The sequence below is a fragment of the Eupeodes corollae genome, chromosome 2, assembly GCF_945859685.1.
Source record: "Eupeodes corollae chromosome 2, idEupCoro1.1, whole genome shotgun sequence".
Classification (NCBI taxonomy): domain Eukaryota; kingdom Metazoa; phylum Arthropoda; class Insecta; order Diptera; family Syrphidae; genus Eupeodes; species Eupeodes corollae.
Genome location: NC_079148.1, coordinates 95034529 through 95061812, shown reverse-complemented (window position 1 = coordinate 95061812; position 27284 = coordinate 95034529). Strand labels below are relative to the sequence as shown.

Below are 27284 nucleotides of genomic sequence, written 5' to 3'. Positions count from 1 at the left end.
CGACTAAAAATTGTTTTTTAATCTTCGATGAATTTTATTACCTGGAGCCATTTTGCTTAGTCGTAAATACCAAGTTTGCTTTATACCCTTTGAAAAAACAGTGTTTCACAGCTTTGGAAGCTTACCACTTGTTTTGTTGTGTTTTATTTATACAACAAACACAGAAAAGATTTTGCTTCACGCTTCATGTACAAATTTTCATAAGTACTAAGTAAATTATTTCGACACTTCTCGACGTTTCGGTGTCCCTAGAATCAAAGAATTTTAGAGATATTTCTGTGTGTGTATCACCTTCAAATAAAATGTGTTTATAGGTACAGATAATAAAGCAGAAAGATGAAGAAATCACTTTCAAAAAACTCAGTGAGTGAACATTTAGGTTGACCCCAAATATCTCACCAACCAATTTTATAAATGAAAAAAGAAACTGCTCACCTCGAATGTTTTCGAACAAGAAGTGATAACAATTCGAAATTAATTTTATGTAACGAAAAATAACGTTTTAGACTTTTGGTTAATTTTTTCGAAAAATGCAATTGGCAGTTTTATCAAAAAATATATACTTAAAATAAATAAATTGAGTGGCGCCACAGTCCGTTGAGAACTAGGGCCTAGTGACTTACAACTCTCAACCATTCCTGTATGCTAGTAATTGCAGGGATGGAGGGGATCTACAGTTTATATGCCGAATCCGAACGGCTAATTTGAGAAACCACTTTTTCATGACAAGAGTTACTCTTGGAGAATCTTTCAATTCCTAGCAAGAGGCAGTACCCGTAAAAAGGCTTTAGATGGCATAGGCAGGGATAGAACCCAAGACCTCTGGCATGACAGTCCAAGGCACTAATCATCATGCCACGGGTACTACTAAAAAATATAAACTTAAAAAAATTAATTATCGCAAAAATTGGTTTTCCACTCAAGTATCTTAGGAATAAATAATTTTATTACCTTGAAATTTTTTTCATTTTATACAAAAATATTGTTTTTAATATTATGTAATAAATTTTATAAAATCCAATTGACATTTGTTGACATTTATTCAATTTTTGGCAAAAATTTAATTGGCATTGTTTTACAAAAAAACGAAAAGTTGCAAAAAAACACTAACAACTATTAAAAAATGATTTTCGACTTAAGTACATATCTTGAAAAAATAAAAAATTATTATGATTTTAAAAGCTATATCCAATTGAGACAAAAATACCATTTGAAAATTTTTAGCTGAAGTTTTCTGCATGGGTTGAATCCCAGCTTCATTTACATATATAAACATTTTTTTGATTCCATTGTCTAACTTGAAGTGGCTATACGCAACTTACTTGTGAAATGTACCCTACGTTTTTCTAAAATTGGAACGAATGCATAAAACAGAAAAATGTACTTTAAGCAAACATTTAAGCACCATATATGACAAATATAAAAAAAAACTTTCATTTTCGGTATTAGGTGTGCATAAAAATAAGTGTGTTATTGCAAATAAAAGTCTTGTGCATTTGAAAAGTACAAATTACACCATTATACAAAATGAAACCAAACACGCGTTAACTTTAAAATTAGTATAATTCAAAAACAAATGTTGAACTCACAAGTCTAATGACTTTTATATTTGGGGCCACGTGAAAAATAAGGTAAATATGAAATCCACAAAACTAATAAGGACATGATGCCACAAATGTCCGAATTGGTTAGGGAAAATTTCATAAAAAGGATATGATGTTGCAACCGTAGTCTTTCTTGCCATTTGGCTTTTTCCATTGCTAAAGTCATATTTTTCACATTACAATGAAATAAACATCCATTGGTTTCACTTAAAAAGCTGTCTGTTTTTTTTCAACCATTATAAAATATTTTATAGAAAATCATCTTAAAAACAAATTCAATTCGATCGACCCTTGGTACTATTATATTTCAAGTAAATAAATGAGCAATAAATGTTTTTAGGCAATCAATGGAATATTCATATATCGGGTTTTCCAATAGGAACTTGAAATCAAAAATAAATAAATTAGGCGCACAGTCCATTGAGAATTAGGGCCTAGTGACTTACAACTCTCAATCGAGGGGACCTACAGTTTTAAGCCAAACCCGAATGGCTAATTTGAGACAAACATTACTCTTGGAGGATTTGTCAATTCCCAGCAAGAGGCAATACCCGTGAAAACTTTTTTTATTTAAGATAGCACAGAAAGAGATTGAACTCAAGACATCTCGTGTGACAGCCCTACACACTAACCACCACGCAATGGGTACTACGAACTTGAAATCGTGGAACTTAATTTGTAGCACACCTTTTCAATAATCATCGAAATATCATTATCAATTTATTCAGTAAACTCAACATTTTCACCATGGTAAAAAACACAAACAATCATAATCCACGCCTTCATATTATAAAAAATGTCTACCAATATTCGCAATCGGTGATCGCTTCTTCGAGAGCGCTAACTCCAATTTTCAGAGGTAATTCTCACTTTTGCTTTTGTTTACACAAATGCAAGATCAAGAATTGAAGCTTTTAATAAAATCATCTTCAATAACAAAAAAGAATCATCTTCCTATAAAAAAAATGAATTGGAATAACCGAATGGGAAGGGTGATGCCACAGGGCGCCACACCTAACAATCGATTTATTGAAGAGTAAGTTTGATAAAAAGTGCAATCTATTGCCAGCCACGTTTGTGCGACTAAACGCCTTTTGGACTATTTTCTTCGCGGCTACGTTAATTCATGGGTTTATCCCAACAACAAATGACGTTGTAAGAGCCTTTAAACAAGGAGGTTTCCCAACAAAATTCATTTGGCTATCTGACCAGCTGTTTTCGAATAATTTCTTATACATATTTATAAAGCTAAGATAACGATGCGTATCCAGGCGGACAGAATTCACAGTCCCACACTTAAGTTATCGTCTGAATACATTCATTTCTATTAAGTTCAGTGTGAAATTAGTAGCGCCACCTATAGATCAAATGTAAAATATAGCTCATTAACTCACATTTTGACGTTTGACGTTTCGTTTAGGTTTATCCCTAAAAAAAAAGAAACGAAAAATTCGAGAAAGAAAATTCCAGACTGAACAAAGTTAAAAATTCCTGTGAAAAAAAGTAATTTTACAAAAATATATTTTATAAAAAAAAATCAATCTAATAAAATCTAACTAGTTGTAGATTTTTCGAGGCCAGAAGCAAACAATAGTCAACATTTAAAACAATGGTAGACTACAGCAAATGGAAGGATATTGAAGTAAGTTGGTATTTTTAATTGTATTTATTAAATTTTTCAGGATACTTGAATTACATTTCTTGTATTAACTTGAAAGTAATAATTTCTATTGAAATAAAAAAAAACATAAGCTTGATGGTTAAAGCCTTTGAATGATTTGTAGTGCGTCACCAACCAAGACCCAAAACAATTTTCCGGCAAATGCAAAATCAAAATGTCGATTAAAAGAAAATACAAGAGTCCTGCGTTTGACATTAATATTCATAATTAAAACATTCTATATATAAAAAGATTTTGTTAATGGGTCACGTATGCATGTAGGTCAGGTTAGAAGCAACCTTAATTTCTTCAAATCCGAAATCAGAGAATAGCTTGGTCAATCCAAACAAAAAAGAACAAGGCTGATAAATTGCCTCACAAACATTAGTCCCTCAGGGCTTACTCCAGAAAGTGTTGATGTTTCTTATTGAATCCAACCTAAGCTAGAATAGTCTTACTGACTAAAATAAACCTATTCTAATAAACTTAAGCAGGTTAGGATATCGATTGGTTTGTTTTTAAGTGATCAGTTCTTTCCCAGATCGAAATCATGACAAGGGGCACACTTTTGTTATGAATCTCTTAACGCTGTGTGGCCCAAAACAATACGTTTTGCTTGAAGTGAAGTACCGACCACGTGCGTTAAAAATTCGTGAGACTGTTATGTTCCTTATTGGCGTAAGGAAAACACAAACGAGAATATGGCTACCAGAGCCGAGAGTGCTCAACATATCTCGCAATAGTATGGGGAGAGATCTGCACATAGATGTCAGATTACTCGTCTTATTCGTAAACAAGGTCTAGCCGTTTAGCTATCGCCTTGTATTTTAGGTTTTAAAGATGCTGTATTGTATTCAAATAAAGTTGTTGAGGGCCACAAATCAAAACCTTATTGTTGAGAACCACAGAGAGTGATAGCTTGGATTAGTTGAGTTGACTTTTTTTAAGCCATTTTTCCTCGAAAATGAGGATAGAAATAACAGTGAGCATCAGAAACATGTTTACCAATTTTAAAAATTAAACACGTAGACGCCATTTGGTGCGTGCAAGATGGGGCACTCTACCAGAGCCGACTTGGTAATTTCAATAGTCCTTCACTAACATGCGATCGTTTTTAGGTAAAATTCAAGCAATTAAGGCCAATGTAATCCAAGACAAGCTTGAGCTGCAGTCCAAACCACCAAAAAGGTTTCGAAGTTTTAGATGACAGAATGGCGCAAACAGAGCCTCGGCAGCCAATTAAACGACTTTAATTTAAATTGTATATTAATTTGCATGCATTTTTAAAAAGAAAGTTGTATCTTTCTCACTATTTATGTAGGTTAGGTTAAAGTGGCTGTTGGTTGGGAAGTCCAACCCACTTAGACCAAAGTATGGTCCGTTGTGATACCACAGGGATCAGTTGATCAGCTTAACTCGTCGAACAAATTGGAGCTCCGAATGAAGCGTAGGAGACAAATAATGTCAGAATTTTTTAGATCGCTGGTATCGTTGAAGTAGTAGTCTCTAAGGTGGATTCTACGTCTTTGTGATAAGGCAGGGCATGTGCACAGAAGATGAGAGATTGTGTCCTCCTCGTCTATGCAACTCCTACAAAAATCATTTGCAGGGGCTCCAGCAGTGTCAAGTCAGGACACCAATAACTAATGTGCAATCTACTCAAAGAGATTGATTGTTTTGAGCGCCTGGCTCTAAGATTAGGCCAAATTAGTTTAGTCGCTAAACAGGTATTGGTGTTATTCCACCTGCAGTTTGTTTTCTCTATGGTATCTTGCTCTAGCATGAGTTTACATGTAGCTAAGTAGAGGTAAAGTTGTTCCGCTTTTTGCAAGTTTGTCAGCTTTGCAATTTCCTGGAATGTCTCTATGGCCCGGCACCCAGAAAAGAAGAATGTTGAACTGCGTAGCCATCTCCGTAAGAGATAATCGACAATTTAGGGCTGTTAGTGAGTTAATGGAGACAGAGTCTAGGGACTTTAACGCAGCTTGGCTATCCGAGTAGATGCCTATATCATTAGTTGATATAACGTTTTCTCTAAGCCATGATAGGACTTCTTTTAGAGCCAGGATTTCAGCTTGGAAGACGCTACAATGATCGGGTAGACGAAAGGAGAGACTTAAGTTTAGTCTATCTGAGTATACGCCTCCACCAACCCCATCCTCCGTTTTTGATCCGTCTGTATAAAAGTTTATAGGATCATCGTTCAAAAATGATGTAATCTCCCAAGAAGACCTGTGAGGTATAGTCACAGGAGAACAGGGTTACTGTGGCCTTGTTTATTCTCTCTTGAATATTAGGTTTCCAACTTAGTTTCTTGTCCAAAATGAGACCCAAGTATTTTGCTTGTTCAGAGAATTTAAGTGGTACGCCGTTTATAAGGGGAGATTCAATGAGTGGGACTTTGTATTTCCTTGTGAAGAGGACAAGGTCGGTTTTTTGTGGATTAACACCGATTTGCCGATCTGATGAGCTTAGTTAAAGCGTTTTGTAAGAGTTCTTTTAGTATATTGGGATGTTTACCCGTTACTGCAATAGCAACATCGTCCGCATAAGCAAACACTCTGTATCCCTCTCTTTCTAGAGTAATTAGTAATTCATTTATCAAGTTCCAAAGGAGAGGGGATAGGAAACCACCTTGTGGCGTTCCTCTGCTGACACCTCTTTGTGCAGTAAAATCGCCCAGTTTTGAATTGATAATCCTGCTTATCAGCATCTGATTAATCAATTCGCTGATCGACTTATCTACCTTCAGAGATGTCAATACACGTTGAATTGCAGATGTGTCGACATTGTTAAATGTACCTTCTATATCTAAGAAGGCAATCTCATGTAGGCCAAGCATTAATATAGCCAGGATCATGGCATTTTGTACATATGTCCACACTGCATCAAACAGGCCAGCTGTTTTACCATTGAGTGACGTGACACTCAAATAAGTGAAGATTCCGATCGTTCTGAAGTTAATCCAAATAGGTATAACTTAGTGTCATCATGAATTAGCCATGTATATAAGAAATGATGTTGCGTACCAATTTCATCCACAATATGGTTTGTGCTCTAACACAAACTTTAATTTCATGTGGTTAAAATGTACGGTAAATAAGCACATCATCCACGCATGTTTTTTTATATAAAAGTTTAAATCTGGACAGAAATTCAACTTTTAACGAATTTGATGCTCTGTCTGACTCCATTCAAAGAATTATTGCCCATTATCCTCACATTGAAATCGTCATTGCGGGCGATTTCAATGTACACCATTCTTGCCACTCAACACCGGAAGGTTGAGATCTTTGCTGCGATGATCCAACTAGAATCCCTGACGTTGCAGGTCAATCCGCTAACACCTAGACTTGTTTCTTACTTCTGACCCTAATAAATACACAATCAGTGAATTACCGCCTCTAGGCACATCAGGCTGTATATCTGCAAAATTCTCATTTAAAGAAAAAACTACTATGAGAATCGTTTGGCAATATGAGGAAACCAACTGGGGCGGTCTTAATGAATTCTTCATGAACTTTAACTGGTCGCTATGCTTCCTCGATAGTGACGTGGATTCCAGCGCAGATATGGTAACAAATTTAATTCTTTGTGGAATGAGAAATTTTATCTTATTAGGTTCAGAAATGTAAGTTTCCGTTGTTATAAAGCCAACCCGACTGAGGAAAATCGAAATAAGTTGAAACAAGCTAGAAAGACCTGTAATGGTCATATTCGACGAACCAAATTTTTGAATGATCAGAAATTAAGGCAAAAAATACTACAATATCCCAAAGGTAGTAAAAATTGCTGGTCATTTGTAAAGACGTACGAAACACCACGTCATCCTCGGTTCTATCGCTTGTCCACAATGACATTCCCTATGTAAGCTCGATAGATTAAGCCAATTTTCTTGCAGCACAGTTGCAAGAATACTGAAAGACCTTGACATACACAAATACTCTGGTCCAGATGGTATATCCTATCTTTCGTTCTGAAGAGGTGTTGTTCAACGCTGGCAAAACAACTGCGTAAGCCTTTTCATCTGGCCTATTCTACAGATCTCTTCCCGAGTAGATGGAAAACTGCATTTGTCCATCCTGTCCCTAAAAAAGACGAATCCTCCTCCTCTCCAAACTATTGTCCAAATTCACTTACGTCCCTTCTTTCCAAGGTCATGGAAACGCTGATTAATTATCAGCTCAAGAAATATCTGGAAGATCGAAAGCTTCTTAATGACCGACAGTATGGCTTTCGTAGCAATAGGTCCACTGGTGATCTCATGGTTCATCTCACCGAATAGTGGTACAAATCTTTACATCGTTTTAGAGAAGATAAGATTATTACACTTGATATTTCAAAAGCATTTGATAGATTTTGGCACCAAGCTCTCTTATCGAAAATGCGTGCTTTTGGTATTGATGAATCTGTTCTTCGTTGGATTAGAAATTACCTTTCTAACCGTTCAATATAAGTTGTATTAGATGGTTTCAAGTCTAAAATTCATAAAATAAATGCTGGTGTCCCCCACGACTCCGTATTGATTCCCTCTTATATTCATAAACGATCTTTTGTCTGTCAATTCTAATCCATTAAACTGTTTCGCCGACGACAGTGAACTCATCTTTTCATATTCGTTTCTAGATTCACATCCTTGTCCTTCGGATGTCGAACTTCAACGGCAGCGTATGATAAGCTCATTAAGTTCTGATCTTGACTGCATTGTCCAATGGGGAATCAAAAACCGTGTAGAATTTAATGCTTCGAAAACTCAATGCTGTCACCTGTCTATAAAGAGTAACGCACCTCCGATGCCACTATCTATGAGTGGCACTTGCATCCAGGAAACCAATCAACTATCAGTACTCGATGTGTATTACAGATCACCTCTTATGGAATGATCACATATTCGATAGGATTTCTCCGACGATGCAAGAAACTTGTCAGCCCTTCTGATCTGGCTATAATCTTCAAAGCTTTCATCCGTCCAAAGCTTAAATATAATTCGCATATCTAGGCAGGTGCCCTTAAAACAAGTTTAAATCTCTTGGATGGAATTCAAAAAATGGCTTTAAAAATGATAGGCGACAGAACTATAATGGAAACATTTACATCGCTTTCGTTGTTTTATCGATATTTTTACAAACAATGTTCTGTCGAATTAGCCAGTTGCATCCTCCACCCTTAAACTATTCAGCCGTAATACTCGCACTTCTCGGAATGCTCATCAGTTTACCCTTGAGCTCAATTTCGGGCGTACTGTCTAGTATAGTATAGAGATTCTTCGAGAATGTGAAATGCTTTGGCCAACTCTGTTTTTTCCCTCATTTTGATGTTCTCAACTTTAAGGTAGATGTGCACCGTTATCTCCTTTTAAATCCTTCCCTATTTTCCTAACGCTCGCACTGTGTTTAAATATAAACATATAAAGGGTACTAATAACCCCTTGAGTGCTTGTGAATTATAAAAAAAAACTAGCATGCAGCAAATTCTTAATGGCGTAGTTACTTACTTACTTAATAAAGGTGGCGCTACAATCTATGTGAACTTGGGCCTCACCAACAAATTTCACCATTTAGCTCGGTCCCAGGCTAGATGTCTACAGTTTCGCGCTCCAAGTGAGGTGAGGTCACTTTCCGGTCTTCCTCTATTGCGCTGTCCTGTGGGTGTGGATTTGAAGACTTTTCGAGGCGAAGCATTACGCTCTACGTGACTCAGCCATATTAGTCGTTGGACCTTTACCCTTCTGGCTAAGTCTACGTCGCTGTACAGCCCTTCTTCTCAACTCCCCTTTTATGCATAAGGGACCGTAGATCACACGAAGAACTTTTCTCTCGAAACGACCCAAGGTGCTTTCATCCACTTTTCTGCACCATATAGTAGGATAGGGATAATAAGGGTCTTATATAGCGACACTGGACCCTCGAGAGCGGGCTTTGCTACTCAATTGCTTTCTTATTCCAAAGAAACAGCAGTTAGCAAGAGTTATTCTTCGTTTTGCCTCAATACTCACCAAAGCCCCATTGACATCACGCCACTTGTTTGCTGAAGATGTCGAGGGGTGTCAGATGAGGAGAGTGTCTAACGCTGCTGGGGGTGTGGTTCTCAATGCCCTGCTTATACAGGGAAATGCAGTGCGTTGGACTCTGCTGAGTTTGTCGTAGTATGTAACTTTCTCTAGTGCAGTCCTCCATACTGCAACCCAGTACATAAGTATTGGTCGGATGACCGATGTGTATAGCCAGTAGGTTATGCTAGGTTGAAAACCTCATTTGCTTCCTATGGCTTTCTTGCAAAGGAAAAGAGCCGCTGTAGCTTTTTTTAACTCTTTCCTGAATTTTACTATTTTTTACTAAATATTGTTTAATATTTCTTCAAATAACCACGTTTAAAAAACTATGCACTGCAATCTTCTGGGCGTAGAGCTTTCCCAGTCCAAAAACTGGCCGTGTGCTTCGTTGTCTTGTTGAAGTTTCCATACTATCGGTAGGTTTCCTTCCGCGTACGGCTCCATAACAATCTCAAGAGTTCTGCAATATTGAATCCTGTCCATATGACCCTCAATTTTTTTGATTGTCATTGCTCCCCAGATTATAATACTGCCATTACCATGCTTGACAATGGGGCGAGTGTACTTTGGGATCTCGGACGGCGAACACAAGATTTTCCATCAGAATTAATCCTATTAATTTTTGTTTCATCCAAAAAAAGCACATGTTTCCACTGATCGACCGTCCAGTGCTTATATTTTTTAGCAAAAGCCAAGCGGGCCTTTCTGTGACGTTCAGTCGGTAATGGCTTTTCCTTGCTATGCGCCCCAAGAGTCCAGCTTGGTGCAACCTTCTTTTGACAGTGTCTACAGACGGTCCACTATCTGCTTCACCAAACACTGCCCTCCTAATTTCCCTTGCAGTTGCAAAAGTATTTTTTTTTTTTGCTTTCACGAACAATTATTGCATCTTCTCTATGAGAAGTTGACTTTAGTCTCGGCTTTCGTGGAATTTTTCTTTGAAATATTGAACAGCATTAAATACCACCTTCCTATAAGGTTTTCCTTCTTTATGATGGCTCAAAATTTGACGTCGAGTCCCCATTTTGATGACCTAAATAAACAATTAAAATTCAATTTTCCAAAAAAACTAGATACAAACGTGAAACTTACAATGCCCAAATATAAGTTTTTAATCTTGAAAGTCTCAAAATAATGTTCGTTTCTAATTATGTGCACGATCGATTTTGTGGTTTTGTGCTTTTTGCTTTCTTAAATGAAAAAATAACGGTGCCCTATGTTACTATTATGATTTTATAGTGAAGTTGGCTAGATTTCAAAGTAAAAGAAAAAAAAGATGGCCGCATTTATTTAAATAACACAATAATAATCGGAAGTTGAAGTTTGACCTGAAAAGCGTTTCTAATTGAATGCACGGCACTGTAGCTTTCCCGATTGACTGTAATAATATTGGGATGTTCATTTCAAAAGAACTATGTACCAATGATTCCATTTTCTCATAAAACACTTACTCCAAATACGAAAAATCAAACATCATCCCTTAACAAAAATTTTCTTCTAAAAATGGATCATTCGATTTTGTAATCCCACAAAGCAAGATCCGGCGGATGGATTTATTCGTGACTTTTTCGGGATTTTGCTTTCCAACAATAACAGTGTCTTCTATGCGCACTGTACAGTGCGGCGTCTCTAAGGATACGCATAATCTACTAAAGTAAATGTGTTGCAAAACACATCCCTACTAGCTCGTATTACGTCATTTCTGCTTCTCAAGCATTAACACATAATTCTGCTGAATTCTAAGTTGTGGGTACAAGGGACAACCAAAGGGTTTGCCTTGCATCGTCGGGCGGAACTCATCTCAGAAAAAAGTGCTAATTCAATGGTTTTTCATTTTAATTTTCTAGATTTCCGATGATGAAGATGAAACACATCCAAACATCGACACACCATCGCTATTCAGATGGCGTCATCAGGCCCGCATAGAACGTATGGAAGAAATGGATCGCGAAAAGAGTGAATTCGAAAAGCGTAAAAACTCTCAAAAATCACGGTTGTTAGAAGTTAAACAAAAAATCAAAGAAAAAGGTGAATTGGATGATCTTAAGGTAAACAACAACCAATTGATATTTACAAAAATATACAATTTAAATATTTAAAACTTTCAGAAAGAACTTGAAAAAATCGAAGAAGAAGGAAGAGAAATCGCGAGAATAGAAGACGACTTAAGAAAGAAGGAGAAAAAAACACCGTGGAATGTGGACACCATTAGCAAACCGGGCTTCCAAAAAACCGTCATCAATAAGAAACCAACTAAAGCCGAATTAGATGGTCTCTCAGAAGAAGAACGCGAAAACAGAATGAAGAATTTCGTCAAAGAAAATGAGAAACTCTTAAAACAATTTGGAATGCTTCGCAAATACGATGATTCCAAGAGATTCCTCCAGGAACACCATCAACTGGTTTGCGAAGAAACCGGAAATTATTTGGTCATTTGGTCGATTAATTTGGAAATGGAAGAGAAGCATGAGTTGATGTCACATGTGGCACATCAATGCATTTGCATGCAATACATTCTGGAGTTGTCCAAACAGCTGGACGTTGATCCTCGCGCATGCGTTGGCTCGTTCTTCTCGAAAATCCAGGACTGCATACCCGAGTATCGTCAGCAATTTGAGAGTGAGATCGAGGGATTCAAGGAGCGTGTTCGCAAGCGGGCACTGGAGAAAATTGCTGAAGCGGTAGCCGAACAGGAGGAAGAAGATCGAAAGGCTCGTCTTGGCCCAGGTGGATTGGATCCGGTTGAAGTTTTTGAATCGCTACCTGATGTAAGTTTATATGATCAACTTTTCATGATTCTAGTTTTTCATGAAATTCTCATTTTAGGAACTGAAAGTTTGCTTTGAATCACGAGATATCGCCTTACTACAGGCAACAATTGCGAAAATGCCCGAAGATGAAGCCCGACATCACATAAAGAGATGTGTCGATTCGGGCCTGTGGCTGCCAGAGGGTGGCGCAAAAGATGGCGAAACCGAAGAGACAGAGGCAAAATTCGCAGATGCCAAAGATAAGAAAGAATCCGCCGCCGCAGAAGAACCGACATATGCAGGAGTAAGTACTGACGACTTGGACTGATGAACTGCACGCTCTTCATAAAACGAAAAACACTTTCTCCATATTTTAAGAACAACTCCTGTTCATCCATCCCAGCTACAGCTACTCAAACAAAACAAACAAAAAATCATGCAAAAACCTTTCACTAAAATTATTTTGGAATGTTCTTCAATTTATTTTTTTTTCTTTTGAATGTAAATAGTAATAAGAAAAGCTTCTCTTGAAAGGATTCAAAACAAGAAAAATAAAAATCCTTATTGTCCATTCGCTTGGCAATATTTTCAAAAAGAAAAGAGTAGTTTTTGTTTCGTTTTCTCTTTTTGGTGATGTCATTTTTTGTTTCCAAATTGAATTTATTGAAACAGATTATCAAAGCAACAAACTTGTTAACCACAGAACCCTACTCATATTTGGAGCGCACTTTTCCTACCCTGAGAGCCAGGGCACCTTGTTTTTATGTCAAGGTATTTTGTTAAATAGACGACTTCTAACATATTTAATATTTATATTAATTTTTAAATAGAATTTCATATTTTTTTCAATATTAAGCAGGTTAGGTTTGAGTGGCTTTCCGTAATGGATCGGACACTTAGGCCAGTTTATTAGCCCATTGTGATACCACATGAATCTTGAGGTTTCCTCCTAAGCTCAATTGAACCATTTGAGTCCCTTACGAAACGTGAGAGGCGTATTATGCCAATATGAGCAGGGCATGTACAGAGAAGGTGCAAGACTGTTTCCTCCTCTTCTATACAGCTTCTGCAAAAGTCATTTGAGAATACGCCTAGCCGCATGGCGTGCTTTGCTATTAGACAGTGTCCGGTTATGATACCTATTATCGAGTTTATATGCGATCTGCTTAAAGATAGAAAGCACCTTGATCGCTTTAACTCTAGTGTCTTGGAAGCCCTTTTAAAATTCTTAAAAAGCCACCCAGAGCTTAACCTTGACCAGCTGCCAACGATCAGCCGATATTGTGCCATCATCATCGATCCTGTCAATGACCGCAACAATAACTCTGCGCTTCGTGACTTCACTGAAACTGGCTTGTTTTTTTATGGGGAGTGCTGGTGTTGTGCACACGAGGACGTTTTTCGGTACGGCCCCCTCAAAAGACCTTTCTCTTTTAGACGTAAAGTCTTTCCCGGTCCTGCAGCAAGAACACTGTTTTCCCATTCAACACGAGCGGTTTGCTGCGGTGTTCTTCCAGCCTCCAATGATTCACCAGAGCCCTTTAGGATTCTTGCAGCTTGCCGCCTTTGTTTGTATAGGCTTTTCGAGAGTTTTCCTTTCCATTTCTGGATGTACTCTCAGTAGTAGTGGTAGGACCATTATTCACAACTCTCCCACTACTAGAATGAGGTATCGCTGCCTTCCTACTCTCGTTGCTACCAACAGCAGAAGAGGGTCCAGGCATTGCTATTACTCCCTTCTCTGTGCTGGCAGCAGGAGATACGGCAACAGGCTTTCACGCCAAATTACAACCCGGACTTGAAGAGACACCGGTCTCATTATTTTTTCTTTTTTTGTTGTTCGTATTTCAGAGATTCGCATTATGCAGATAAGGCTAGTTAATCTGGAGGTCGCCAGGTATCCGGATACTCCGTTAGAGACTGAGCTATTTTTGAATTGGGCCCATAGCCAGTCTGATCATCAGCACGGGTCGTTTAACACCTTAGATCCAGCCCAATAATAAGAGGTGGTTGGAAAGGAAGAGATAGGGTAAAGAGTCAGTTGATGTTAAGAACATCCTTCTGATATGAAGGAAATGATTAGGATCGGTAAACATCAAATAAGTTAGGTTACCTAAGGTGGGAAGGAGCACCGGAGAGAGAAACACTGTCTAGCTTTTTCGCCATTACAACGTGGGAGGTGGGGTGGGAGTAGTTAGGGACATAAGCGTTGGCTTGTGTGCCTTGTTTATGTGGGATTTTGGATAGGTTGAGGGATAAGAACGTCCTTTAGTTTCAGGACTAATCTGGAGAAAATTTTCGAGATTCTACAACTGGACAAGTAAGACGTTCAAGTAGAAGAATATTTAGTACATTTAGATTAAGTACACATAACTTCCGATCCTGTCCGTCAATTTGTCTTGCTTAAAAGCTTTCTAGGTTTTCGTGTTTTGTTAAAAAATTTGTGAATTGTGTTATTCTAAAAAAAATTAAAACTAATAACAATATTTTGTATACGATGAAATAGTTTGATTTCAAAATCTATTTTTGTCAACGAGATTTTTTAGTGATTAACCAATTTTAGTAGCATATCTTAAAAGTTTTTATTTCTAATATAAACAAATAGAAATTGGATGAATGATATTAATTTGAAGTCAATGCCTTCATTGGTATATATTTGAGATATCGAGAACCGAACATCATTTTTACCAAATGTTCGTACTGTTTTTTGTAGATTTTATGTTTTATGAAAAAACGAACTTTTGGATTTAAGGAAGATAAAATAACTTTGAAACCAATATTTTTTATTTTTGAAAAGACATTTGAGTCGAAAATCAATGTTTGCGAACTTTTAAAAACGCCTATGGTTTTTATTCTTTGTTACGAAACTTTCAATTCGATTTTTAAAAAAATTTTATCGAATGTTCAAAACAATATTTATCATAAGATAAAATTATATTCAAGCCAAAATCTCAAAGTTTGGAAGAGATATTTAAGTCGAAAATCAATTTTTACCTACTTTTGTTAATTATTTTTTAGGTTTTCAATTTCTTGTAAGAAAACTAAAAAAAAAACCCTATAAAAATAATTAACAAAAGTAGGTTCAAAATTGATTTTCGATTTTTTTTTTGTAGGTTTTTTTTTTTTAATTTCTTGTAAGAAAACTGTCGATGTTCAAATGGTAGACATGTGCATTCAAGAGGACACAAGCGTCCACAGGTTTTTCTCAAAACCCACCTCTGTCTATCAACTCTTACTCTCACCTCGCCGCGGTGAACATCGGGTGCCTAGTACCTCAACTGGAGATTGGGTTCCAACCCCAGTGGAAAGTTGTTGGGGGCAGCAAACGAGAGAGGGGGGAGAGGTGATTCCACTAAGGCACCTCTCCTTATCCAGGCGGCAGCGGACGAATTCTCGAGATAGAATCAACGGTGGCGTCTACAGTTCCAGTAAGGTTGAACTACTTAGTGAAGACCTTATAGGGCTTCTTCGACATATTTGGAGCCCAGGCCTGTAAGGAGCGGTTTATCCGGCTCCCCTTCCTTGGAGTTATACTAAGGATCTGGCCCTCCAGGTTGGGGGTTGTGCCGTCGGGTGACTTCCTGGCCACATAAAAACATCATAGTTTCGAAGCACCAACAAGCCTCGGATACGGACGGATTCACTGTTGACAACCCACGCAAACGAAATAAGGACAACGAACTTCGGATATATACGTGGAATGTTAGGTCCCTTAACAGACCACGTGCAGCCGAACAATTAGCGGAAGCCCTAAACTGCTGCAAGGCAGATATTACAGCCATCCAAGAAGTGCGATGGGATGGACCGGGCAAACGTAAACTAAAAGACTGCGATATCTACTACGGCGACTGCTACCGAGAACAAAGACAGCGTCTATTTGGGTGTGGATTTGTTGTTGGATCCAGGCTCAGGCCAAAAGTCTTGAGTTTCAACAGTGTGAGCGAGCGCATCACGACAATCCGCATCAAGGCTAAATTCGCCAACATAAGCTTAATATCCGCGCATGCCCCAACAGAGGAGAAAGATGAAGACACCAAAGATATGTTCTTCGAGCTCTTGGACAAGACATATGAGCAGTGCCCTGGCTATGACATTAAAATTGTCTTAGGAGATTTTAATGCCAAGCTAGGAAGAGAAGACATCTTTGGTGGCATAATCGGGAGATACAGACTGCACGACACCACCTCCGACAACGGATTCAGGCTGGTCGATTTCGCTGCGGGGCGAGACGTTCTGGTAGCTAGTACGCAGTTCACGCATCTTAATATCCACAAGGGGACATGGAAATCTCCTGATCAATCAACCGTCAACCAGATTGACTACATTGCGATCGACGCACGACACTTCTCCAGTATCCAGGATATCCGAACATTCCGAGAGGCGATCATTGACTCGGACCACTACCTCGTTGTAGCCAAGGTACGGCTACGGATATTCCGATCCAAGCCAAAACAAGGAAGTACTGTGAGAAGATTCGACGTTAGACGGCTACAATCGCCAGAGACTGCCATGTCCTTTTCCGATCGAGTCTCTAATAACCTCTTAAGGAGTCCTATGCTTCCTGCATTAAGCATTGAAAACCAGTGGCAACATTGCCTTGCAGCATTCGTCGTCAAACCCCTGGTTTGACGACGAATGCCGGCAAGCGCACGCAGCGAAACAAGAGGCATACAAAACGGCGCTGCACAAAAAGACTAGAGCTGCTCGCAAGCTCTACGAGCAGAAGAGGAGAAAGGAACACCGGCTTCTTAGACGGAAAAAAAGAGAGCATGAGAAGCGCGCGATCGAGGAGATAGAGGGATGTCACAACAGGAATGAGGTTCGTAAATTTTACCAAAAGGTAAAAAAAACCCTCTAAACTGCGCCAACTACAGAGGCATCAGTCTCCTTAAAATTGCGTATAAGATCCTCTCTGCCGTATTATGTGAACGTCTGAAGCCATTCGTCAACAACCTGATTGGTCCTTATCAGTGTGGCTTCAGACCAGGAAAGTCCACTATCGACCAAATATTCACACTACGACAGATCTTGGAGCTTCAAATCGATACCCACCATCTCTTTATCGATTTTAAAGCCGCGTATGACATCATCTATAGGGAAGAGCTCTACCGAGCAATGTCTAGTTTTGGCATCCCTGTCAAACTTATCCGTTTGTGCAGAATGACGATGGAGAATGCACGCTGCTCTATCAAGGTCGGAAAAGATCTCACCGATGCATTTGATGTCAAAAAAGGTTTGTTTTAGACAAGGCGATGCACTGTCATGGGACTTCTTCAACATCGTTCTGGAAAGAATTGTGCAAAACTCAACCGTCAACACTAGAGGCACAATCTTCCAAAGGTCCATACAATTACTCGGATACGCAGATAATATTGACATAATTGGAAGATCAAAGCGTGATGTCAGTGGAGCGTTTTTGAGCATTGCGATGGAAGCGAAGAAGATGGGTTTAGTGGTCAATGAGGGCACTGAACGACGACGTCTTGGACAAAACGTCACCATGGACAGCTATAATTTTGAGGTAGTTAAGGCCTTTGTCTACCTAGGCACCGCTATTAATACAGACAACGACACCAGCCCTGAAATCAAACGAAGAATAACTCTTGCAAATCGCTGCTTCTTTGGACTTAGAAGGCAATTGAGAAGTAAAGTTCTCTCTCGAGCATGTAAAATTACCATCTATAAGACACTCATCATCCCGGTTCTCATTTATGGCGCTGAGGCATATTAGGATTGGTATATTAGGATTGAAAAAAAAAACAATAACTCTACATTATAATCTATTTTATAATAAATAATCTATTTTATAGCAAATAATTGATTCAATCCTGTGATTCGTTAGTCTGCTAATATTTTTACAACAACGCAGCACAAATTTTCTTTAAAGAATCAAGAAACAAATCGTGCAAATTTTCAATAGTTTCTATTAAATTTGTTTAAGAACCTTTAAAAACAAGGATAAAATAACACTGTTCATGTTTAAAAAAGGATATTGAAAAATTGAAGGTGCTGCTTCAAGGTTTTTTTTCTGGTTATTAGGTATTAACATTATTTTTTTAATCATCAGTAGAGAAATTTGGTGATTGAATTTAGGCCTCCAAAAACTACTTAAAAACGAAAGTTTACGAAACACACTTTCAGGCATGACGCATAGAAATAGGATAAAAATATGTTTTAGGCCTAACCTGAGCGTTGAAGAAATCGATTCCTTTGTAAGACATGAGTTCGATGATTTCTTAGTAGTCTATTCAACAGAAGCCTCAGTTTAACCGTCTGAAGCTTTTTGTGGAGAAAAAACTTTGAAAATTCAAGTCTAATTGAAGAAAATCAAATTTCGTTCAGCAGCACTCAAACTCAAGCATGTGAGTATCTAAGGAATAAAACCCCAAACAAAATTAAACTTATAGACATTTAAACGCTTTTGAGGATAAAATTAAACTAATGCAAAAAGAACACGAAAAAGCAATTCGTGTCCGAAATTTTAGAGTTGAGAGCTGAAATAAAACGACTTCAAAACTGCTAAAAAGTTAGATCGAAATCCTACAATGCCAAATAATCAAGTCCAAAGAATTGTTTGAATAAGTTTATAAAATTTAAAGAAAGAAGGTACTTTTGCTTTGTATGACAAAGCTGCTCTTTCTATATATTTTGTATTTTTTTTGCCCGATCTTATCTCTTTCTTACATTTCCACTCTAAACAAATTCATTCCTCATTGGCTGAAGGCTGTAAGTAACGTTTAATTCAACGTTAAAAGCCTTTAGCTCAAAGTTAGCCAATATCCTAAAATGTATAAATTTTGCTCAATTGCCATTGATGAAGTGGCATTTAAAGCCCATCTACACTATAATAGACCAAACGATACAATAATTGGTCTTGAAAATTACGGTGAATTGGAACTTCGTTCTCAATACTCCCCAACAAACGTAGTCGGAATCAATGTTCAAGAAGTTGCAGTTCTTTGGACTCATGAGACCGCATATTACTTTGGAAAGTCTTCTTGCAAAAGTGGCATTCAATATATATATGCGCTGCGAGAAAGTTGTCTGGTTATAGTTCACTTTGTTAATAATGAAGGCTCGAATTTTGAAAAGTCGAAAACAGCTTCTGATTCCAAATCTGGAACTGAATGCAAAACAGTAACCACTACAGCCGAGTTCGTCTTAATGTTTGATAAATTGTTTTGACTTAATCAACACATCGGAAGTAAGACAGCCTCAAAATATGAAGAAAGGGTTTCAACAAAGGCAGTAGTAAGAAGAGTTCTTTTTGAAAACGTAACTTTTTTTTTTAAACAATCCAAATTAAAAGCTAAAAAAGGTATAGACATGACAAATAAGTTCAGTTTGATTTACAGCTGGCTATTAAATATATTTTCATTTTCTCCCTTATGGCAGCATCTAAAACAATTAGACTTCAAATCAATTTTAACTAGACGCCTCAACGAGGATTGTCTTGAACTCTTCTTTGGAAAGATAAGAAATTCTTGGGCAATAACAGCCCATTTTTCTGTAAAGTTCTGTGTTTGGTCTAAAAAAGACTTCAAATGTTTCGTAGACATTTATTAATGAAGTTTTATAGTTTTCTGCGAAAACTTGCTACTTCCGTAAAAAAACACTAGTCGAAAATTTCTGCAATGGTTTTTGTTTAAGCTACTGCCAAACCTTGTCTTTGCTTTCTCGATACGACTGGACATGTCTTGTTCAATTCACTTTCGGTAAGAAGAATATCTACTTAAAATTGCAGGCTCTCAACCTTCTCAACTTGTTGGGCTATATTTACCTGAAATGAAAACTTAGAAGCCTAAAAAATCATTATCGAGAAGCTAGATAGATGAACAACTACCAAGCCAAAATATGTAGATTTTATTTAAAGTATAAATTTAAAAAGATCCATAGTTAATTTGACATCAATTTCAATCTTAAACGCAATGAGCTTGCTCGTTATCTAAAAATTAACATTAATCAATAAGCGTTCTAAGGCCAGAATAGGATCTAATTTATTATTTACCGCACTTTAGTTCTTTTAATTGCCTTACAAATTTGAAAAGTAATAAGCTCCTTAAACCTAATTTAGCGTCTTTTATAATGCCTTGACTTCTTTCAGACCACAAATAGAATATTCATTAACCATTTTGTGATCTGAATTAGACGTTCATGATAACCCTATCGTATACAATCTTCTGTGGCAGCCTATGACTAAAATAACTTTTGCTATTAAAGCTACAAATATTTTTAGACAAGACGTTTAAATTTAACAACTTCAAAATCGCTACGGAACACTTCTAAATGCATAATCAGAGTAAGTTCACGTCAAAGTCTGCTTAATTCATTATCATTGCCAAGGTGGTGATTACAATTTATAATTATTCACTTAAGTTCAATGAATCGTCTTTCGACGAAAAGCTACTTTTCATAAAATAAAACACTTGAAGCTTTTTCTTTATCAAGGTCAACGCAAAGTGAAGTGACTAGACTAGACAAATGATAAAATAAATTAAGAGATGCAAACAGTTTCCATGTTTTAGCTTTTAAAAGTTGTCTTTTGCCATCGGCCTATCTTTTTAATTGATAAACCGAAACATGTGCCAAGCCAACGACTGATGTTGATAAACAAACAAATTCAATTCGAGTCAGAAATTAAACAAATGTATGTTTGTTTTTAATATTTATGTTTCTTTATTTTATTTTCTACGCAGTGGAAGCTATGCTTGAGTTTTACTTTTATCTTTTTGAGACTTATAAATATTTATTTATTTTTTCAATCGAAAAATAAAGCGTTTTAGGGAAAACAAGATTTTTAAAAAGTATTTGTACTTTAGTATGAGAGAATAAATAAGGAACAGGATTTCAGATTCTATTTCTTGCCTTCAGTCTTGTTTTCGTGCATTTTCTGAGCTCTGCCAGAGGGATCTTCAGGGCATCCCCAGTCCTGACGTGGCACCCACCGCTTCACGGTGCGAGCAGCATCATCACCGGGAAATAGCTCCGCGAATATTTCACGATAGTAAAACGCCTCTTTGGTTGTGGGCGTGTTGATGGGATAGATTTCAGCTGCCCTGGCAAATTCTTCATCGTTTATTTGGGAAGAGGCGTGTTCACGAATGGTGTCGATCCAGTTGTAGCCAACTCCATCGGAAAATTGCTCTTTCTGGCGCCAAAGCACCTCATCAGGCAAGTAGCCTTCGCCGAAGGCTTTCCGAAGAATGTGCTTTTCGATTCGGTGCGTCTGGATGCCTTCGAAACAGTTCAGCTTCCCAGGGATCTTGTCCTCGGGCCTAATGGACATGGCGTAGTTGACGAAGGCTGTGTCCAAAAATGGAACTCGCAGCTCAACACCTTTGGCAAGGGACACTTTGTTGGCCCTCAAACAATCCGACAGGTAGAGGTTGCCCACTCGGGTGACGAGTTCTTCATGGAACTGCTCTGGATCGGGGGCATTGAAGAAATACAAGTATCCACCGAAAATCTCGTCTGCTCCTTCACCCGAGAGGATCATCTTGATGCCAGTACTCTTGATGTAGCGCGTCAGCAGAAGCATTGGAATACTGCACCGCACTGTGGTCACATCGTAGGTTTCTAGATGGTGGATAATGTCTCGGATGCAATCAATACCTGGGAGGAGTTAAAAATTACATTAATCTGAGTCTTTAATCGATTTAAGTGGTTACCTTGTTCTACTGTGAAGTAAACTTCAGTGTGATCACTGTCAATGTAGTCTGCCACCATTTTGCTGTACTTGAAATCAGGAGCGCCCTCCAGACCCACAGAGAATGTCTTCAATCGAAAACTGGGATCAGTTTCGCGGATGATCTTTGTTGCAATGGATGCCACGAGGCTTGAATCAACACCTCCGGACAGAAGAGCCCCGTAAAGACAATCACAATGAAGATGGCTCCTTACCGCTGAGATGAATGTCTGCCGTAGAACTGACAAATCAGTGGGATCCCGGGGAATTCTGCTCTGCCAATTTTGTTGGAAGAACCTTTTCTCCTTCAGAGCACCAGCCTTGCCTATTCGCATAACACCAGGGGGAAAGTTTTCTACCTTGCGACACACGCCCACCAAACACTTCATCTCACTCGACACCCAAATGTTGCCATACTCATCCTCGCCATAGTACATCGAGATAATTCCGAATGGATCGCGAGCCAGGAGGATGGTTTTTGTCTTCGTGTCATACAGAGCAATGGCAAACATCCCAGTGATATACTCGAAGAGATTCTCCCCGTATTCCTCGTACAACTCGATGATCACATTGCAGTCACTCTTCGGCTGATAGGCGCCTCTTTTCTTGGCGATTTCTGCCGACTGCTCCAGATAGTTGTAGATTTCACCATTGGCAATCATGAAGATGGTTCCATCCTGCGACTTGAAGGGCTGATGGCCGGTATGCACACCGACTATGCAAACTCTCTCGTGCACCATAGCCACGCCATGGTTTTCAATGATTTCTACTCCCGTGAAATCGGGTCCACGATGGCGTTGTTTTTGGCTCTGCCGAGTGGCAACCTGCCGCAGGCTTTCAGGACGAGTGTTGAATTTTCTCGGCAAAATAGGCTGACCGTCTTTTGAGAAAATAGCAAATATTCCACACATGGTTCAATTATTCGTTAGTCTGTGTTTTCAGAATTCGATCAAAACTTTTGAGTTGTTTTCCGGTTTTGGTCCGCTCGCGACGTACGCTATACGTGAATAAACGTTATTTTACTATTGACAAGTACTTTATACGCGGTGCCACGCTGCAATTGGAAATAATTTGCACTAATTACATCAGTATCAGTTCAGTATTCAGCAAAGTTCTTAATTTTGTCGTCATTGTTTTTCGTTTGTTTACTATTGCCATTTCACAAAGCTCAATGATATATATGGAAAGAAGTGATGACAGATGGATGTATTTTTATTAGGCGTGTTTAGACTTCTGCGGTCTTGAAGTAAGGCAATCCGTTTTTGATACGCGCACGTAGTCAGCAATTACCGCAGGGGAGATGTAGGAAAAATAAATAACTAAAAATAAAGGGGTTTTAGACGAGGGATTTACAAAAGAAGAAATAAAACGCATATAATTTTTAACGTTATTTGAAAGAGAAGGGCATTATATTTTAAAAATGATTTAGTATAATTTGCAACCGTAGACGTGTCTGACTGGAGGGATCCACAATTTTAATCAATAGTCACACACTTAACTTTAGTTATAGATTTTAGAACACTGTTGTCTAGCAAGGTATAGTCTAACTTTTTATTTTAGAACACTGTTGTCTAGCAAGGTATAGTCTAACTTTTTAATTGGGATAACTCCCTAAATACCTATGTAAGCATTCCAAGATTCCAATAGTTTTCTTTCTTACTTACTTACTTAAGGTGGCGCTACAGTCCGGGCGGACCTGGGCCTCAACCAACATGCGTCTCCAGCCAGCTCGGTCCCTATCTAGCTGTCTCCAGTTTCTCACGCCAAGCTGGTTGAGGTCCTCTCCCACCTGGGTGCGCCACCTGAGTAGCGGTCTTCCTCAACTGCGCCGTCCCTCGGGATTGGATTCGAAGACCTTCCGGGCTGGAGCGTTGATGTCCATCCGCTCTACATGACCTAGCCATCAAGCCGTTGGACTTTAATTCTGCTAACTAGGTCAGTGTCGCTGTACAGCGCGTATAGTTCGTCGTTATATCTTCTCAATCTATGCGTATAAAGAATTATTATAATCATAGTTATCGTCGTATTTGTAAGTCGAACAGTGGGCCAGTCCCGATGGGCCGGCGTTCGCGTTTTTTTTTTGGATTCCCCTTCAGGGATATCCTTAACTACCATTTCTTATCAGTTTATCGTTGTTTTCTTGTTTTGTACAAAAAAGTTGTGGAATGACATTTTCTAAAAAATTAAGTTTTATTTCGATATCTGTTTTTGTTAACGAGATCTTTAGTCTAAAATCAATTTTAACCTACCAATTTTAGTTAAACATTTTTTAAAAGTTTTTATTTGTTATATAAAAAAACACACATTGGATTTTCCAATTTATGAGATATTAGGAATCTAACATACATTTTGAGTAGTATTTCTTGTAGATTTGAATTTATATGAAAAAAATGACAGTTGAATTTCTATAAAAATTCTATACTGAATGTTGAATTATGAGATGAAATTAGGTTAAAGCCAATATACTTAATTTTTGCCAGGATTTCGGAGTCGAAAATCATTTTTTCTAACGTATTTTTTTAAGTTAAAATTTGTATTCATTTTCTCTCAGAAATATTCCAGATGTCACACATGTTCATTCTTTGTTGGAGGTAAAATATTTTTCTGTTCGTTGAATATTTTTATTGAAAATAAACTTGTTTGGTATTAAATCACATTATACAATATAAAATTTAATTGAAATTGCGTGTGCTATTGGTTCTTGAGATATTTTCGTGGACTTAAGCAGCCTTCGACAGCATCGACAGAGAAGCTTTGTGTCTAAAACTTGCCAATTATGGTTTCTCTTCCAAAATTATTTTTATTTTGAAGGCGTTGTATGAAAAAAGATGCTATTTCTGTGTTTAACAGTGAAACCCTATCTGAAGAATTCAGGTTTTCAATGGGTCTAAAGCAAGGATGTTCGTTGAGTACCCTTCTATTCACACTTTTTATAGATGATATTGTGAACTCCCGAGGCGTTAAATTTGCTGAGGAAAGCATTCCAGTTTTACTGTATGCGGATGAAATCTTCATATTATCCGAGTCTTCTGATCAACTACAAGAAATAATCTCTAGATTGGAAGAATACTGTAATACTTGGAACTTAGCAGATCAAAAATTATGATTTTTAGAAAAGGTAGGGGGAGATAGTAACGAGGAGTGGAAATACAAAGGAAAAGAAGTTAGTGTCGTGAAGGAAATCAAGTATTTAGGGATGATAATATCGAGTAACCTGTGTATAAAAAACAAGTGAAAGCAAAACTCCAGGAGCCAAAGGCAGCCATATTCACCACTCTGACAAATATAAATTATTTCAAGCCGTATCAAAGTCTATTATGATGTACTGCGGGCAAATGTGGGGCCATAAAGAGTATGAGGATGTCGAAAAACTATTACGGTTCTTTTTAAAACGAATTTTTGCTCTTCCTTCAACTACGCCGAACTACATGCTACATATTGAAACTGGAATTTCACCGATGTTTATCGGCACACTTAGGACGTTAGGACCCATTTTGATTATGTTGTAAAAATACTTCAACTGGATGCGTCAAGGCTAGTAAACAAAGTTTTGATGTATTTAGTTCCAAATAAGCTGAATTTCGTACAATCATGGATAAGCTTGTCGGATTCTGTGCTTGATTTTGATTTGCGAGATATAACACGTTTAAAACGACAGTTTTACTGTCTTTTATCGAAACTCGACACAAAATATTGGGATAACTTCACTAACCAGGCCAAGGATTCACATTATAGAGAATACTGCAGAAGACTTAACTTAGTCCTAGGTGAATCAAATTATTTTCACGACAAGCACTCCACGGATATGATATCTACGATTTTACGAGAGAGGGGAAATCCTGACTCTGAACTTTATTCCTCATAGGCCAGACTTACCTCTTGAATATGGTCTTTGCAACACCCACGAAAGAGAAAATATTGCTCATTTTCTAGGATCATGTCCAATTTTCCAAAAAATTCGACGCGACGTTTTTGGCAGAAATCGATTGGATGTTGAAGAAGTACCTAATAGAGATTTTAAATGGCATGTTGGGCTTAAATTAAATACAATTTTTTTCAATTACCTGTCAATCTTTCCGACGACGGTCGAAGTTTATGTTTTAAGATGAAAAAATTGAAAAACTGGTTTTGATTTAAATAAATTAAATTTAAAAAAAAAATACTTTTTTCATGATTTTATATCAATAATAGGGCAATATCTTCTGTTTCGGCATTTTTCAAGCAGATGTGTAAATGTGGCCAGATAAACAAATTTGGTAAATATAAGTCAAAAACGGAAACCTCTTGAAAAATGCCAAAAATATTGTTTGCGAATTTTTTAAGTTGAAAATACTGATTTTTATGGTAACTAAAATTCTTTTTTCTTGGTTTGTTTTTTATTTGTGACATCAGATGTTAAAAAAAAACAGTTTTTCAATATATAAATCAATAAATCGTGTTAATTCAAATATGGAAATTAATAGGTGGTCAAGGATTTCAGTGTTCGAGACGAAAACTTGTTGAACTGTATTTTGATAGTAAGAAAAAAAAATTTGAGGTCGTCGAAAATTTCTTAAAAACTAAAACTTTATGCTCTTAACAAACAAGCCACTTAAAACTAAAGCTTAAAGATTTTAAACACCAGTTCAAAGTTAAATGGCAACGGTCAAACCGAACTAAAAAGTGGTTTTTAGCAACCGAAGCAAAATGGATCGATGAAAATATTTCTTTTAAAATGTATCGTCAGTCTGTTGGACATCCTTTGGTAAATTTTTAAGAAAGCAGTGAGCAAACAAAACGGAAACGTACTGCAAGCCTTAGAAGCACAGTCTCTTTTAGTGAGCTTGTTTTTGCAGCCCAAATGAGCTTACGAGAAACGGGTAAGAAACAGGAAGCTGATTTGATAAAAGCTGTTACATCTTCCCCAAATTTTCTTCAAAACTCGACAAATACAGACAGCAATCAAATGATTTCATCTCGAAATGCATTATCAATGATGATGGAAACAAAATTATCACGGCATAAGTACAACATTATTAGAAGCTATGCAAAAAAAGATTTGTTATCCACAAAATGTTCAAGTTCAAGAAACTTTTGCAGAGATTCCTTTGCAAATCCTTCTTGATCACACGAGTGAAAAAAAATTGAATAATAAAGCAAATGTACTGGAATCCATCAGCTCAGAAAAAATGAATTCACCCTCATATCAAAATGGGGCTTTGATGGCAGTTCGGGGCACAGCCAGTACCATCAAACATTTTTGGAAAGCCATGTTGCAACCGATAAATTCGTGTTTATAAAATGTCTCGTTCCTTTGCAATTAATAGCACAGACAGACAAAAAAGTTATTTGGCAAAATCTTTGTCCTTCGTCAGCGTGTTTTTGTCGTCCTGTGAAAATAATTTTCGAAAAAGAATCTGACGAACTTGTAAAAAGAGAAAAACAAGTAACAGAATCACAAATTCTAAATTTTCATCGTTCGAATATCAGGATTAAAAATATTGATTACACCGTACATCAAAAGATGATCTTGTCAATGATAGATAGCAAAATT

At 37.5% G+C, this 27284-nt stretch overlaps 2 protein-coding genes across 3 annotated transcripts; one reads left to right on the top strand and one right to left on the bottom strand.

Moving 5' to 3' along the window:
• The first annotated feature begins 3043 nt into the window (after nucleotides 1–3043).
• Nucleotides 3044–12666, top strand: LOC129947637 (hsp90 co-chaperone Cdc37). Of its 2 annotated transcripts, none has more exons than XM_056058272.1 (5): nucleotides 3044–3106; nucleotides 3165–3246; nucleotides 11164–11364; nucleotides 11425–12084; nucleotides 12143–12666. In XM_056058272.1, the coding sequence occupies exons 2-5, from the start codon at nucleotides 3214–3216 to the stop codon at nucleotides 12392–12394; spliced, it is 1146 nt and encodes a 381-aa protein (XP_055914247.1). In that variant the 5' UTR covers nucleotides 3044–3106; nucleotides 3165–3213; the 3' UTR covers nucleotides 12395–12666. The 2 variants fall into 2 exon arrangements, with proteins under 2 accessions (XP_055914247.1, XP_055914248.1); XM_056058273.1 differs by having other exon boundaries at nucleotides 3064–3107; nucleotides 3171–3246.
• Nucleotides 12667–20718: 8052 nt separating this feature from the next.
• Nucleotides 20719–22890, bottom strand: LOC129946755 (probable asparagine synthetase [glutamine-hydrolyzing]). Its single transcript, XM_056057070.1, has 2 exons — nucleotides 21735–22890; nucleotides 20719–21678 (listed from the first exon to the last, which is right to left on the bottom strand). Exons 1-2 carry the CDS (start codon nucleotides 22660–22662, stop codon nucleotides 20921–20923), a joined length of 1686 nt encoding a protein of 561 aa, XP_055913045.1. The 5' UTR covers nucleotides 22663–22890; the 3' UTR covers nucleotides 20719–20920.
• Between the last annotated feature and the right edge of the window lie 4394 nt (nucleotides 22891–27284).